At 46.2% G+C, this 13,884-nt stretch overlaps 1 protein-coding gene across 1 annotated transcript; it reads left to right on the top strand.

Moving 5' to 3' along the window:
- The first annotated feature begins 28 nt into the window (after positions 1 to 28).
- LOC103634831 (GDSL esterase/lipase At1g28590) lies at positions 29 to 3,369 on the top strand. The gene is made up of 4 exons (XM_008657421.2): positions 29 to 1,917; positions 2,044 to 2,283; positions 2,385 to 2,533; positions 2,692 to 3,369. Exons 1-4 carry the CDS (start codon positions 1,674 to 1,676, stop codon positions 3,187 to 3,189), a joined length of 1,131 nt encoding a protein of 376 aa, XP_008655643.1. The 5' UTR covers positions 29 to 1,673; the 3' UTR covers positions 3,190 to 3,369.
- Positions 3,370 to 13,884: the final 10,515 nt, after the last annotated feature.

The raw sequence follows: 13,884 nt of genomic DNA, 5'->3' as shown, positions 1-13,884 counted from the left end.
TGTCTATGACAGTTAGGACCATCTATATGTATAATTTATGTGTTCAAAAATAAAACACTCGGCAAAGACTCTTTGTCGAGTGCAAAAAAAACACTCGTCAAAGAGTTTTTCGTCGAATGTTTTTTTACCGAGGGTTTTTTGCTTGGCATTCGGCAAAAAGCTTCGTTGCCGAATGCCCGAAAAAAACACTTGGCAAATCATTTGACACTCGACAAAAAGCCGAATTCCGATAGTGATACCTTTGTTCCTTCAATGCAATGGGATTTGCATTATGCTCCAAAATGCATTTTTCCTTATATTTCTTAATTTGCCTTTACAAACATCTGTGCTCATGCTCAGATGTGAAGTTGTTAGTCTATAGTAATGTGTTGAGCATATAATCACCAAAACAACTAGAAATAACCTAAGTACACATTTCCCTTTCAGTACTATAAACTACAATCAAGTGTAGAGAGCTACACCTAGTGCTAATTGCACGGTACCGAACGGAATGGACTCTAGTATCTATCGATGTAACCTATCATATATACATGACAACGGGTATGCGAGCGGCGTGTGCTAGCGAGGGATGCAGGTAGGGGTGATAATGGATCACGATCTAAATGTTTGTTCACAATAAGTTAGGACCTTTGATAATTTTTGTTCAAAATGGATAGAAATGAAGTTCGATCCTAATTTGCTTCGATCCTTAAACTATATAGTGTGAAATTTAGAACTCATTGCCACCCTAGATGCAGGTAGGAAACGCTTGGCATGAGGAGTGAACGAGGAGAGATGTCGTGCAGGAAAACGATGAAACGGTGATTGCAGTTCTTCCTGCAAAGGCCCCAATAAGGCTATGGTCAGCAGACTGCGCATATCACAGTGCAAAATATTGTTTCATATCTTTTACACTATAAATTATGTTGTTAATTTATATAGTGGAGTTTGAAATAGGAGTTTTAATAAGTAAGACTGCTCCAGATAGCTTAATGAGGGTTGGATCAAGAACTCACTTAAATCTGAGGGATATAATAGGAACGCCGCTGGAGTTATGTTTTTGGCAGCCTAACACTCGCAAGTACTAGACGAAGGGAAAAAAATCATACCTGCAGCAGGCCTGTGTTACCTCGTTGGTTTTAGTTGGGCCTAATTCGTAAGAACAAATAAGAGCCCACTGTGTCGCCTGCATGCAGGAAGGAAGAAGGATGATCCTGTGGCCAGTGGCCACCCGAGCAGGAGCTGGCGAGCTGCTCACACTGTGCCAAGGGCTGAGAAAGCTGCGCCAATCCTGGGGTTCTAGATATTGACTTGAAGCTTTCCTCTTAAAAGTTTTGTAGAAGAAGAAAACAAGGAAGAGAAAATCATAACAAATCGACAGGGAAGGGCGATATATGGAATAAAAATAGTAAATGCTATTAGTATTTACATTCATGTAGACAATACTTATAGTATATATACAGCTTATGGCTATACTTTATAATTTTCAATGACCAGATGCCAAAAACGCACATAAGATCTTATTCTCTGTTTAGTTATTTCCGTTTCAAATAGTAAGGAAGTCATTGATGATCCGCCAAATGTTCTCTATAAAAAGACTCAGATACAAGTTCTTCGGAAGTATTCTCTGTCTTTTGTCTTGAGATTGAGAAGTACAGAAAGCAGCCCTTTGTTGTTCGTCAGGACAAAGAACAATGCAGCACGTAATCCTTTGCCTGCAAATCTCTCTGCTACTCTCCAGCTTCTCCTATTCGATGCAAGCCCAGTACACCTCGATCTTTAGCTTCGGCGACTCCTACACCGACACCGGCAACAAGATCATCCTCTACGGCCCGGCGGCGGCGGATCTGTGGATCAACAAGCCGCCGTTCGGGATGACCTTCTTCGGCCATCCGGCCGGGCGCCTCTCCGACGGCAGACTGGTCATAGATTTCATCGGTGAGTCTCTTCCACGGCGATCGAGCATCTATAGTTCCATTATCCGCTCCTTATCTCGCTCGACGCCGGCAATGCCGATCGATCGATTAATTCGTTGCCCGTTCGACGTTCGGTGTATGTACACAGCCCAGGCACTGGGGCTACCTCTCCTTCCGCCCTCGCTGGCGAAGGACCAGAGCTTCAAGCAAGGCGCGAACTTCGCCGTGGCTGGCGCCACGGCGCTGAAGACGAGCACTACGAGCCCAGCGCTCTACCCGCAGTTGGCCGTCGCCGGCGGTGCCGTGCCTCCTCCGAACAACATCTCCCTCGCTGACGAGCTGGGCTGGTTCGATGCCATGAAACCCGCGCTCTGCGGCTCACCCCAAGGTACGTAACTGATCCGGCCGCCGTCGCCGTTTGAGACGCCACGTACGACGCCATCATCCTATATCATCACATTGCCGATGCATGTGTTGCGCTCTCTGTAGCATGCAAGGACTACTTCGCGAAGGCGCTGTTCGTCGTGGGCGAGCTGGGCTGGAACGACTACGGGGTCATGGTGGTCGGCGGCAAAAGCGTCGCCGAAGCGCAATCCTACGTGCCTCAGATCATCGCAACAATCGTCGCTGCCACGGAGGCACGTATACCATACCAACTGTAGCTGACATGCATGCATTGTGCTTAATTTTGCATGGTCCATATGCCCTCTCGATCGCACATTCGCACATCAACGCAAGGCGCCGATCACTCACACTCCACCACTATTGCCGTCGTGTGCATGATGCATGCATGCAGAAGCTCATCAACGACGGCGCCACCGCGGTCGTGGTGTCGGGGATCTCGCCGATGGGCTGCGCGCCGGGGAACCTGGTGCTGCTGGCGAGCCAGGACCCCGCCGACTACGAGACCGACACGGGGTGCCTCAAGGGAATGAACGAGCTATCCAGGGACCACAACGCGCAGCTGAGTCAGGCGCTGACGACGCTGGGCGGCAGGTACCCCGGCGCGCTCGTCACCTACGCCGACCTGTACGGCCCCGTCATCGCCTTCGCGGCCGCGCCGGCGCGCTTCGGCTTCGACTCCGTGCTGAGAGACTGTTGCGGCGGTGGCGGCGGCAAGTACAACTTCAACCTGAGCGCCGCGTGCGGGATGCCCGGCGTGGCCGCCTGCCCGAACCCGTCGGCGTACGTCAACTGGGACGGCGTCCACCTCACCGAGGCGGCGTACCACCGCGTCGCCGATGGCTGGCTCAGGGGACCCTACGCCAACCCGCCCATTCTCGCCACAGCGTAGCGAACTAGGCGATGCGGATGCGTGTATTAATTCAATTTCTTGCGGCCGGAATCACGTAAATAATTTGCTGAGTTTTGTGTCTGATCGTCTGATTCACGAGGCACTGATCGATGAACGTTTTTTTGAATTTAAAGTAAGGAGGAGGAGGGCCTCGACATTTTCGGCATGTATTTTTTAGATAATGGAACAGAAATAAGGTCCCAGCCTCTACACCATCCAAGACAGCGTACACAGCGTATCGATACATCCAACAAGCGCTTAGGCTCACAAACAGACTCAAAAAACCAAGTTTACCCAAGACAGCTAGACGACTAGGCCGCAATTCTATTTGAGAACTTCCACCCAAACTTAGCGAACACCTCCATAACGACCGACTCCAATAAGCGGCATGCCCTGTTCAGATCGGTCCTCGCGTCCTCGTCTCTAAGCAGCAGCGACCAAGAACGTGCCCAATATGTCGCCCTGAAAATAACCTGCATGAAAGTGTTAGCCTTGGCGCAATTGAACACCATATCATTTCTATTCAACCATATAGCCCAACAGATAGCAGAAAAACCTACACAAATCTGATTTCTAAATGCTGGCCGAAAACCAGCAAGCCAAGAACCAAACAAGTCGTGGGTGCTAGAGGGAGGTTGAATTCCAAAGGTGATATGTATTGTATTCCAAATAAAGTGGGCGAAGTGACATTGGATGAAAAGATGTTCAATAGTCTCTAGAGAACTACACGAACAACATTTTAGATTTCCTTTCCAATCCCGCTTTGCAAGGTTATCTTTAGTGAGAGTAACTCCATTTTTGATGTACCACAGGAAAATTTTAATTTTAAGTGGTATCTTAATCTTCCAGATTGGGGACTTAAGTGGAACAATACCATCACAAATCAATACCCTATAGAAAGAGTGTGTTGAGAATACCCCACTTTTGTGTAAATTCCAAATAAAAATGTCCCTATCACCTGTAAGGCTAGTGCTGAGGACACATGCCACCAATTTGTACCACGACTCCAAGTTAACGCCCGTTAACGCCCTTCGAAAGGTCACATTTAGCGGTGTGGTGCTTAGCACCTCGGCTACCGTTGCGAACTTTTTGCGCACAATCTGATAGAGGTTAGGATAGGCGATTTTAAGACACCTATCACCAACCCAGTTGTCCTCCCAGAATCTAGTTTCCTTTCCATTATGAACTTTGAAACGTCCGTAATGTAAGAATTGGTCTTTCACTTTCATGAGTCCAGACCAGAAATGGGAATCCCCGGGCTGTCTTTGAGCTTGGGCAAGGTTTTTATGTGACAAATATTTCCTTCTTAGAAGATTTTGCCAAATGCCTTCCTCATTAATTAACTTGAAAAGCCACTTACTCAAAAGACACTTGTTTTGGGTTTCCAAATTCTGGATGCCTAAACCCCCACAGTCTGTAGGCCTACACAAGATGCTCCACTTAGTGAGCCTGTATTTCTTCTTGTGTTCATCACATTGCCAATAGAAACGTGAGCGATAGTAGTTGAGTTTTTTAAGCACACCTTTCGGTATCTCAAAGAAAGACAACATATACATGGCAAGGCTAGTAAGCATAGAATTAATCAGAACTAGCCTACCCCCTACTGACAAAAATTTTCCTTTCCAACTACTGAGTTTTTTCTGAAATTTTTCCTCAATTATCTTCCAGTCGTTGTTTGATAACTTCCTATGGTGCATGGGGATTCCAAGGTATTTAAAGGGAACACAACCAGTTTTGCACCCAAAAAGATTTGCATATTCATGCTCAAAATCTTTAGCCTCTTCATAGCAATATAGCTCGCTCTTATGGAAGTTTATTTTAAGACCCGATAGCTGCTCAAAAGTACTTAACACTAGTGTAAGGTTTTTGGCCTTATCGAGGTCATGTTCCATAAATAGGATAGTATCATCAGCATATTGAAGTATAGAGAGTCCTCCATCCACTAAGTGTGGTACTAATCCTACTAAGTCAACAGTATTCTTTGCTCTCTCAATTAAAATGGCCAACATGTCCGCAACGATATTAAAGAGGATCGGAGACAGAGGATCACCTTGTCTAAGTCCTTTCTTTGTTTGAAAGTAGTGGCCTATGTCGTCATTGACTTTGATACCGACACTACCTGAGAGCACCTAGAGGGGGGGGGTGAATAGGTGATCCTGTAAAAGTTCAAAACTTAAGCCACAAAAACTTGTTAAGGGTTAGCACAAGTATGGCCAAGTGGCTAGAGAGAACTCAAAACACGATAACCACAAGAAAGCAATCACAGAGTTGACACGGTGGTTATCCCGTGGTTCGGCCAAGTACAAAACTTGCCTACTCCACGTTGTGGCGTCCCAACGGACGAGAGTTGCACTCAACTCCTCTCAAGTGATCCAATGATCAACTTGAATACCACGGTGTTTTTCTTTCCTTTGATCTTTTCCCGTTTGCGAGGAATCTCCACAACTTGGAGTCTCTCGCCCTTACAATTGAGTTCACAAAGAATACGGAGTAAGGTGGGAATGAGCAACGCACACAAGACTCGAAAATCAGAGCAACAACACGCACACAAGTCGCAACAAGAGCTCGCAACGCAACACAAAGAGTTCACAACTCCACAAGAGCTCTATATGCTATCACAATGAAACGAATGCGTGAGATTGATGTCTTGGTGCTTAGAAGAGTTGTAGGAATGCTTGGTGTACTCCTCCATGCGCCAAGGGGTCCCTTTTATAGCCCCAAGGCAGCTAGGAGCCGTTGGGAACAAATCTGGAAGGCCATCTTTGCCTTCTGTCTCGTGGCGCACCGGACAGTCCGGTGCACACCGGACACTGTCCGGTGCCCGATTTGTTTCCATAAAAAGCGAAGCCGACCGTTGCCGACCGTTGCAGATCTGGCGCACCGGACAGTCCGGTGCACACCGGACAGTCCGGTGCTTCCTTCCGACCGTTGGCTCGGCCACGTGTCGCGCGCCGATCGCGCGGCCGACCGTTGGCCCGGCCGACCGTTGGCTCACCGGACAGTCCGGTGCACACCGGACAGTCCGGTGAATTTTAGCCGAAGTCGCCGGAGAAAAACCCGAGAGCTGCCTCTTCGGCCGAGGCAGCCTGGCGCACCGGACACTGTCCGGTGCACCACCGGACAGTCCGGTGCCCCAGACCGAAACAGCCTCTTGGCTGTACACAGCCAAGTCTTCTCTTCTCTTCTTCTTTCTGTTTCTAACACTTAGACAAATATATTAGTACACAAAACCAATGTACTAAGGCTTAGAAACATACCTTAACTTGTGATTTGCACTTTGTTCATCCTTGGGCATATTTTCACATTTAAGCACTTGTGTTTGCACTCAATCACCAAAATACTTAGAAATGGCCCAAAGGCACATTTCCCTTTCAATCTCCCCCTTTTTGGTGATTTATGCCAACACAACATAAAGTAGATAGCACAAGTGCAAAATCACTTCAAATAAAAACTCAAATTGGTTTTATTCAATTTTGACATATATGGATCATCCTTTGCCACCACTTGGTTTGTTTTTGCAAATCAAACTCAAATCTCTATCTCTAAGTCAAACACATATGTTGAAGTATAAAGAGAGTCATTCCAAAAGAGATTGATCAAAGATTTCAAAAACTCCCCCTATTTCCCATACTCAATACTTCTCCCCACAAGAAGCCAACTTTTGACAATAGAGACAATAAGAGACAATAAAAGCTTTTGACAAAACAAAAACTCTATCCTACTATTTTCAAAATCTCTCAAGTGGTAGCTGATCCATTTATCGCTTTGGCCTTTATTTTCTCCCCCTTTGGCATCAAGCACCAAAACGGGATCAATCTTGGCCTTTTAACCCCATTGCCTCACCAAAGTCTTCAATTAAGAGCAAATGGCAATAAGATTTCATGAGATGAACTTGGAATTAGTTACCCTCTCATCGGAGTGCAGTGGAAGTCTTTCATGGTCCAAGTCCACCTTTTCCCTTTCAATCCTCCTTCGAGACTAAATCAAGCAAACTCAAGCAAATGGTTAGTCTCAAAGGGTCAAGTTGTAACACATCTCCCCCTAAACATGTGCATCACTTTGCAACGGACTTGTGAGGTCCAGGGAGTGTTGGTACAACTTGAGCACCACAATAAGCAACAAAATGCAGAATGAACCTGATCAAATGCATAAACACATGTATGCTACAATTCAATCCAAGTTCCGCGAATCTAAGACATTTAGCTCACTACGCAACCTGCAAAAGGTCTTCTCATCTAGAGGCTTAGTGAAGATATCGGCTAGCTGGTTCTCGGTGCTAACATGAAATACTTCGATATCTCCCTTTTGCTGGTGGTCTCTCAAAAAGTGATGCCGGATGTCTATGTGCTTTGTGCGGCTGTGCTCAACAGGATTCTCCGCCATGCGGATAGCACTCTCATTGTCACATAGGAGTGGGACTTTGCTCAGATTGTAGCCAAAGTCCCTGAGGGTTTGCCTCATCCAAAGTAGTTGCGCGCAACACTGTCCTGCGGCAACATACTCGGCCTCAGCGGTGGATAGGGCAACGGAGGTTTGTTTCTTAGAGTTCCATGACACCAGGGACCTTCCTAAGAATTGGCACGTCCCCGATGTACTCTTCCTATCGACCTTACATCCAGCATAGTCGGAGTCTGAGTATCCAACTAAGTCAAAGGTAGACCCCTTTGGATACCAGAGTCCGAAGCAAGGCGTAGCAACTAAATATCTAAGAATTCGCTTCACCGCCACTAAGTGACATTCCTTAGGATCGGATTGAAATCTAGCACACATGCATACGCTAAGCATAATATCCGGTCTACTAGCACATAAGTAAAGCAAAGAACCTATCATTGACCGGTATGCTTTTTGATCAACGGACTTACCTCCTTTGTTGAGGTCGGTGTGTCCGTCGGTCCCCATCGGAGTCTTTGCGGGCTTGGCGTCCTTCATCCCAAACCGCTTTAGCAGATCTTGCGTGTACTTCGTTTGGGAGATGAAGGTGCCGTCCTTGAGTTGCTTCACTTGGAACCCAAGGAAGTAGTTCAACTCGCCCATCATCGACATCTCGAATTTCTGCGTCATCACCCTGCTAAACTCTTCACAAGACTTTTGGTTAGTAGAACCAAATATTATGTCATCGACATAAATTTGGCACACAAACAAATCACCATCACAAGTCTTAGTAAAAAGAGTTGGATCGGCTTTCCCAACCTTGAAAGCATTAGCAATTAAGAAATCTCTAAGGCATTCATACCATGCTCTTGGGGCTTGCTTAAGTCCATAGAGCGCCTTAGAGAGCTTACACACATGGTCGGGGTACCGTTCATCCTCGAAGCCAGGGGGTTGCTCCACGTACACCTCCTCCTTGATTGGCCCGTTGAGGAAAGCGCTCTTCACATCCATTTGGAACAACCTGAAAGAATGGTGAGCGGCATATGCTAGCAAGATACGAATTGATTCTAGCCTAGCCACAGGAGCAAAAGTCTCCTCAAAGTCCAAACCTGCGACTTGGGCATAACCTTTTGCCACAAGTCGAGCCTTGTTCCTCGTCACCACCCCGTGCTCGTCCTGTTTGTTGCGGAACACCCACTTGGTTCCCACAACATTTTGCTTGGGACGAGGCACCAGTGTCCAAACTTCATTGCGCTTGAAGTTGTTTAACTCCTCTTGCATGGCCAACACCCAGTCCGGATCTAGCAAGGCTTCTTCTACCCTGAAAGGCTCAATAGAAGAGACAAAGGAGTAATGCTCACAAAAATTAACTAATCGAGATCGAGTAGTTACTCCCTTGCTAATGTCACCCAGAATTTGATCGACGGGATGATCCCTTTGAATCATCGCTCGAACTTGGGTTGGAGGTGCCGGTTGCGCTTCTTCCTCCATTACGTTATCATCTTGTGCTCCCCCTTGATCACACGCCTCCTTATGATGAACCTGTTCATCGTCTTGAGTCGGGGGATGCACCATAATTGAGGAAGAGGGTTGATCTTGCTCATCTTGTTCCTGTGGCCGCACTTCTCCAATCGCCATGGTTCGTATAGCGGCTGTCGGAACATCTTCTTCATCTACATCATCACAATCAACAACTTGCTCTCTTGAAGAGCCATTAGTCTCATCAAATACAACGTCGCTAGAGACTTCAACCAAACCCGATGATTTGTTGAAGACTCTATACGCCTTTGTATTTGAGTCATAACCTAACAAAAACCCTTCTACAGCTTTGGGAGCAAACTTAGAATTTCTACCCTTCTTCACTAGAATGTAGCATTTACTCCCAAATACACGAAAGTACGATACATTGGGTTTGTTACCGGTTAGTAGCTCATACGACGTCTTCTTGAGGAGGCGATGAAGGTAGACCCTGTTGATGGCGTGGCAAGCCGTGTTCACGGCTTCCGTCCAAAAGCACTCGGGAGTCTTGAACTCTCCTAGCATCGTCCTCGCCATGTCGATGAGCGTCCTGTTCTTCCTCTCTACCACACCATTTTGCTGTGGTGTGTAGGGAGCGGAGAACTCGTGCTTGATCCCTTCCTCTTCAAGGAACTCCTCCACTTGAAGGTTCTTGAACTCGGACCCGTTGTCGCTCCTTATCTTTTTCACTTTGAGCTCAAACTCATTTTGAGCCCTCCTGAGGAAGCGCTTGAGGGTCCCTTGGGTTTCAGACTTATCCTGCAAAAAGAACACCCAAGTGAAGCGGGAAAAGTCATCAACAATAACTAAACCATACTTACTTCCTCCTATGCTCAGATAGGCGACGGGTCCAAAAAGGTCCATATGCAGCATCTCCAAGGGTCTTGATGTCGTCATCACATTTTTGGTGTGATGAGAGCCTCCCACCTGTTTCCCTGCTTGACAAGCTGCACAAGGTCTATCTTTTTCGAATTGAACGTTAGTCAAACCTATCACGTGTTCTCCCTTTAGAAGCTTGTGAAGGTTCTTCATCCCCACATGTGCTAAGCGGCGATGCCACAGCCAGCCCATGCAAGTCTTAGCCATTAAGCATGCATCTAGACCGGCCTCTTCTTTTGCAAAATCAACTAAATAAAGTTTGCCGTCTAATACACCCTTAAAAGCTAGTGAACCATCACTTCTTCTAAAGACAGACACATCTATATTTGTGAACAGACAGTTATATCCCATATTGCACAATTGACTAACAGATAGTAAATTATATCCTAGTGACTCTACTAAAAACACATTAGAGATAGAGTGCTCATTAGAAATTGCAATTTTACCTAACCCTTTTACCTTGCCTTGATTCCCATCACCGAATATGATTGAATCTTGGGAATCCTTATTCTTGACGTAGGAGGTGAACATCTTCTTCTCCCCCGTCATATGGTTTGTGCATCCGCTATCAATAATCCAGCTTGAACCCCCGGATGCATAAACCTGCAAGGCAAATTTAGGCTTGGGACTTAGGTACCCAACTCTTGTTGGGTCCTACAAGGTTAGTCACAATTTCCTTAGGGACCCAAATGCAAGTTTTATCACCTTTGCATTTTGCCCCTAACTTCCTAGCAATTACTTTTCTATCCTTTCTACAAATTGCAAATGAAGCATTCAAAGCACAATAAATTGTAGAAGGTTCATTTGCTATTTTCCTAGGAGCATGAATAACATTCCTTCTAGGCACATGATGAATAGCATCTCTTTTAGGAACAACATTTCTCCTAGTAACATTTCTATCATACACATAAGAGGAACTAGGAGCAAACATGGCATGAGAATCATAAACATATGAATCATAAGCATCATGACTTACATTTCTAGTTTGTCTTCTATCATGATACAAAAATGCATGGTTCCTTTTAGCACTAGTAGCCATAGGGGCCTTCCCTTTCTCCTTGGCGGGAATGGGAGCCTTATGGCTTGTTAAGTTCTTAGCTTCTCTCTTGAAGCCAAGTCCATCCTTAATTGAGGGGTGTCTACCAATTGTGTAGGCATCCCTTGCAAATTTTAGCTTATCGAAATCATTCTTGCTAGTCTTAAGTTGAGCATTAAGACTAGCCAGTTCATCATTAAGCTTGGAAATTGAAACTAGGTGTTCACTACAAGCATTAATGTCAAAGTCTTTACACCTAGTACAAATTTCAACATGTTCTACACAAGAATTGGATTTGTTTGCTACTTCTAATTTAGCATTTAAATCATTGTTGACACCTTTCAAAGTAGAAATGGTTTCATGACAAGTAGATAGTTCAAAAGAAAGCATTTCATTTCTCTTAACTTCTAAAGCATAGGATTTTTGTGCCTCAACAAATTTATCATGCTCTTCATACAACAAATCCTCTTGCTTTTCTAAAAGTATATTCTTTTCATTCAAGGCATCAATTAATTCATTAATTTTGTCTATCTTAGATCTATCTAAGCCCTTGAACAAACATGAATAATCTACTTCATCCTCATCACTAGATTCGTCCTCACTTGAAGAAGCATAGGTAGAGTTGCGAGTACATACCTTCTTCTCTCTTGCCATAAGGCATGTGTGACGCTCGTTGGGGAAGAGGGTTGATTTGTTGAAGGCGGTGGCGGCGAGTCCTTCATTGTCGGAGTCGGACGAGGAGCAATCCGAGTCCCACTCCTTGCCTAGATGCGCCTCGCCCTTTGCCTTCTTGTAATGCTTCTTCTTTTCCCTCTTGTTCCCCTTTTCCTGGTCACTATCATTATCAGGATAGTTAGCAATAAAATGACCAAGCTTACCGCATTTGAAGCATGATCGCTTCCCCTTGGTCTTAGTCTTGCTTGGCTGTCCATTGCGACCCTTTAGCACCGTCTTGAATCTCTTGATAATGAGGGCCATTTCTTCTTCATTAAGACCGGCCGCCTCAATTTGCGCCACCTTGCTGGGTAGCGCCTCCTTGTTCCCTGTGGCTTTGAGAGCAAAAGGTTGCGGCTCGTTGATCGGTCCATTCAAGGCGTCGTCCACATACCTTGCCTCCTTGATCATCATTCGCCCGCTGACGAATTTTCCTAGTACTTCTTCGGGCGACATTTTGGTGTACCTTGGATTCTCACGAATATTATTCACCAAATGAGGATCAAGAACGGTAAAGGACCTGAGCATTAGTCGGACGACGTCGTGGTCCGTCCATCGCGTGCTTCCGTAGCTCCTTATTTTGTTGACAAGGGTCTTGAGCCGGTTGTATGTTTGAGTTGGCTCCTCGCCCCTTATCATCGCGAACCGTCCAAGCTCGCCCTCCACCAACTCCATTTTGGTGAGCAAGGTAGCGTCATTTCCCTCATGAGAGATCTTGAGGGTATCCCAGATTTGCTTGGCGTTATCCAAGCCACTCACTTTATTATATTCATCCCTGCACAATGAGGCTAGAAGAACAGTAGTAGCTTGTGCATTCTTATGGATTTGCTCATTAATGAATATAGGACTATCCGAACTATTAAAGTGCATTCCACTATCTACAATCTCCCATATGCTAGGATGGAGAGAGAATAGGTGACTACGCATTTTGTGGCTCCAAAATCCGTAGTCCTCCCCATCAAAGTGTGGGGGCTTGCCGAGTGGAATGGAAAGCAAATGTGAATTTGAACTATGCGGAATACGAGAGTAGTCAAAAGAAAAGTTAGAATTAACCGGTTTCCTTTGTTTGTCGTAGTCGTCGTCCTTTTGGGAAGAAGAGGACTCATCGCTGTCGTAGTAGACGATCTCCTTGATGCGTCTTGTCTTCTTCTTCTTCCCATCTCTTCGCTTGTGGCCCGAGCCCGAGTCATTGGACTTGTCATCCCTTGGCTCGTTGACGAAGGACTCCTTCTCCTTGTCGTTGATCACAATTCCCTTCCCCTTAGGATCCATCTCTTCGGGCGGTTAGTCCCTTTCTTGAAGAGAACGGCTCTGATACCAATTGAGAGCACCTAGAGGGGGGGGGGGTGAATAGGTGATCCTGTAAAAGTTCAAAACTTAAGCCACAAAAACTTGTTAAGGGTTAGCACAAGTATGGCCAAGTGGCTAGAGAGAACTCAAAACACGATAACCACAAGAAAGCAATCACAGAGTTGACACGGTGGTTATCCCGTGGTTCGGCCAAGTACAAAACTTGCCTACTCCACGTTGTGGCGTCCCAACGGACGAGAGTTGCACTCAACTCCTCTCAAGTGATCCAATGATCAACTTGAATACCACGGTGTTTTTCTTTCCTTTGATCTTTTCCCGTTTGCGAGGAATCTCCACAACTTGGAGTCTCTCGCCCTTACAATTGAGTTCACAAAGAATACGGAGTAAGGTGGGAATGAGCAACGCACACAAGACTCGAAAATCAGAGCAACAACACGCACACAAGTCGCAACAAGAGCTCGCAACGCAACACAAAGAGTTCACAACTCCACAAGAGCTCTATATGCTATCACAATGAAACGAATGCGTGAGATTGATGTCTTGGTGCTTAGAAGAGTTGTAGGAATGCTTGGTGTACTCCTCCATGCGCCAAGGGGTCCCTTTTATAGCCCCAAGGCAGCTAGGAGCCGTTGGGAACAAATCTGGAAGGCCATCTTTGCCTTCTGTCTCGTGGCGCACCGGACAGTCCGGTGCACACCGGACACTGTCCGGTGCCCGATTTGTTTCCATAAAAAGCGAAGCCGACCGTTGCCGACCGTTGCAGATCTGGCGCACCGGACAGTCCGGTGCACACCGGACAGTCCGGTGCTTCCTTCCGACCGTTGGCTCGGCCACGTGTCGCGCGCCGATCGCGCGGCCGACCGTTG

The sequence above is a fragment of the Zea mays genome, chromosome 8, assembly GCF_902167145.1.
Source record: "Zea mays cultivar B73 chromosome 8, Zm-B73-REFERENCE-NAM-5.0, whole genome shotgun sequence".
NCBI lineage: Eukaryota > Viridiplantae > Streptophyta > Magnoliopsida > Poales > Poaceae > Zea > Zea mays.
The sequence above is the reverse complement of the archived record's forward strand: the minus strand, read 5'-3'. Positions and strand labels throughout refer to the sequence as shown.

Excerpts from the sequence above, each read along its gene's own strand:
- LOC103634831 (XM_008657421.2), top strand. The coding sequence starts at position 1,674 with ATGCAGCACGTAATCCTTTGCCTGCAAATCTCTCTGCTACTCTCCAGC. Across the intron at positions 1,918-2,043 it reads ACTGGTCATAGATTTCATCG|CCCAGGCACTGGGGCTACCT; the intron begins GTGAGTCTCTTC and ends GTATGTACACAG. Across the intron at positions 2,534-2,691 it reads CAATCGTCGCTGCCACGGAG|AAGCTCATCAACGACGGCGC; the intron begins GCACGTATACCA and ends GCATGCATGCAG.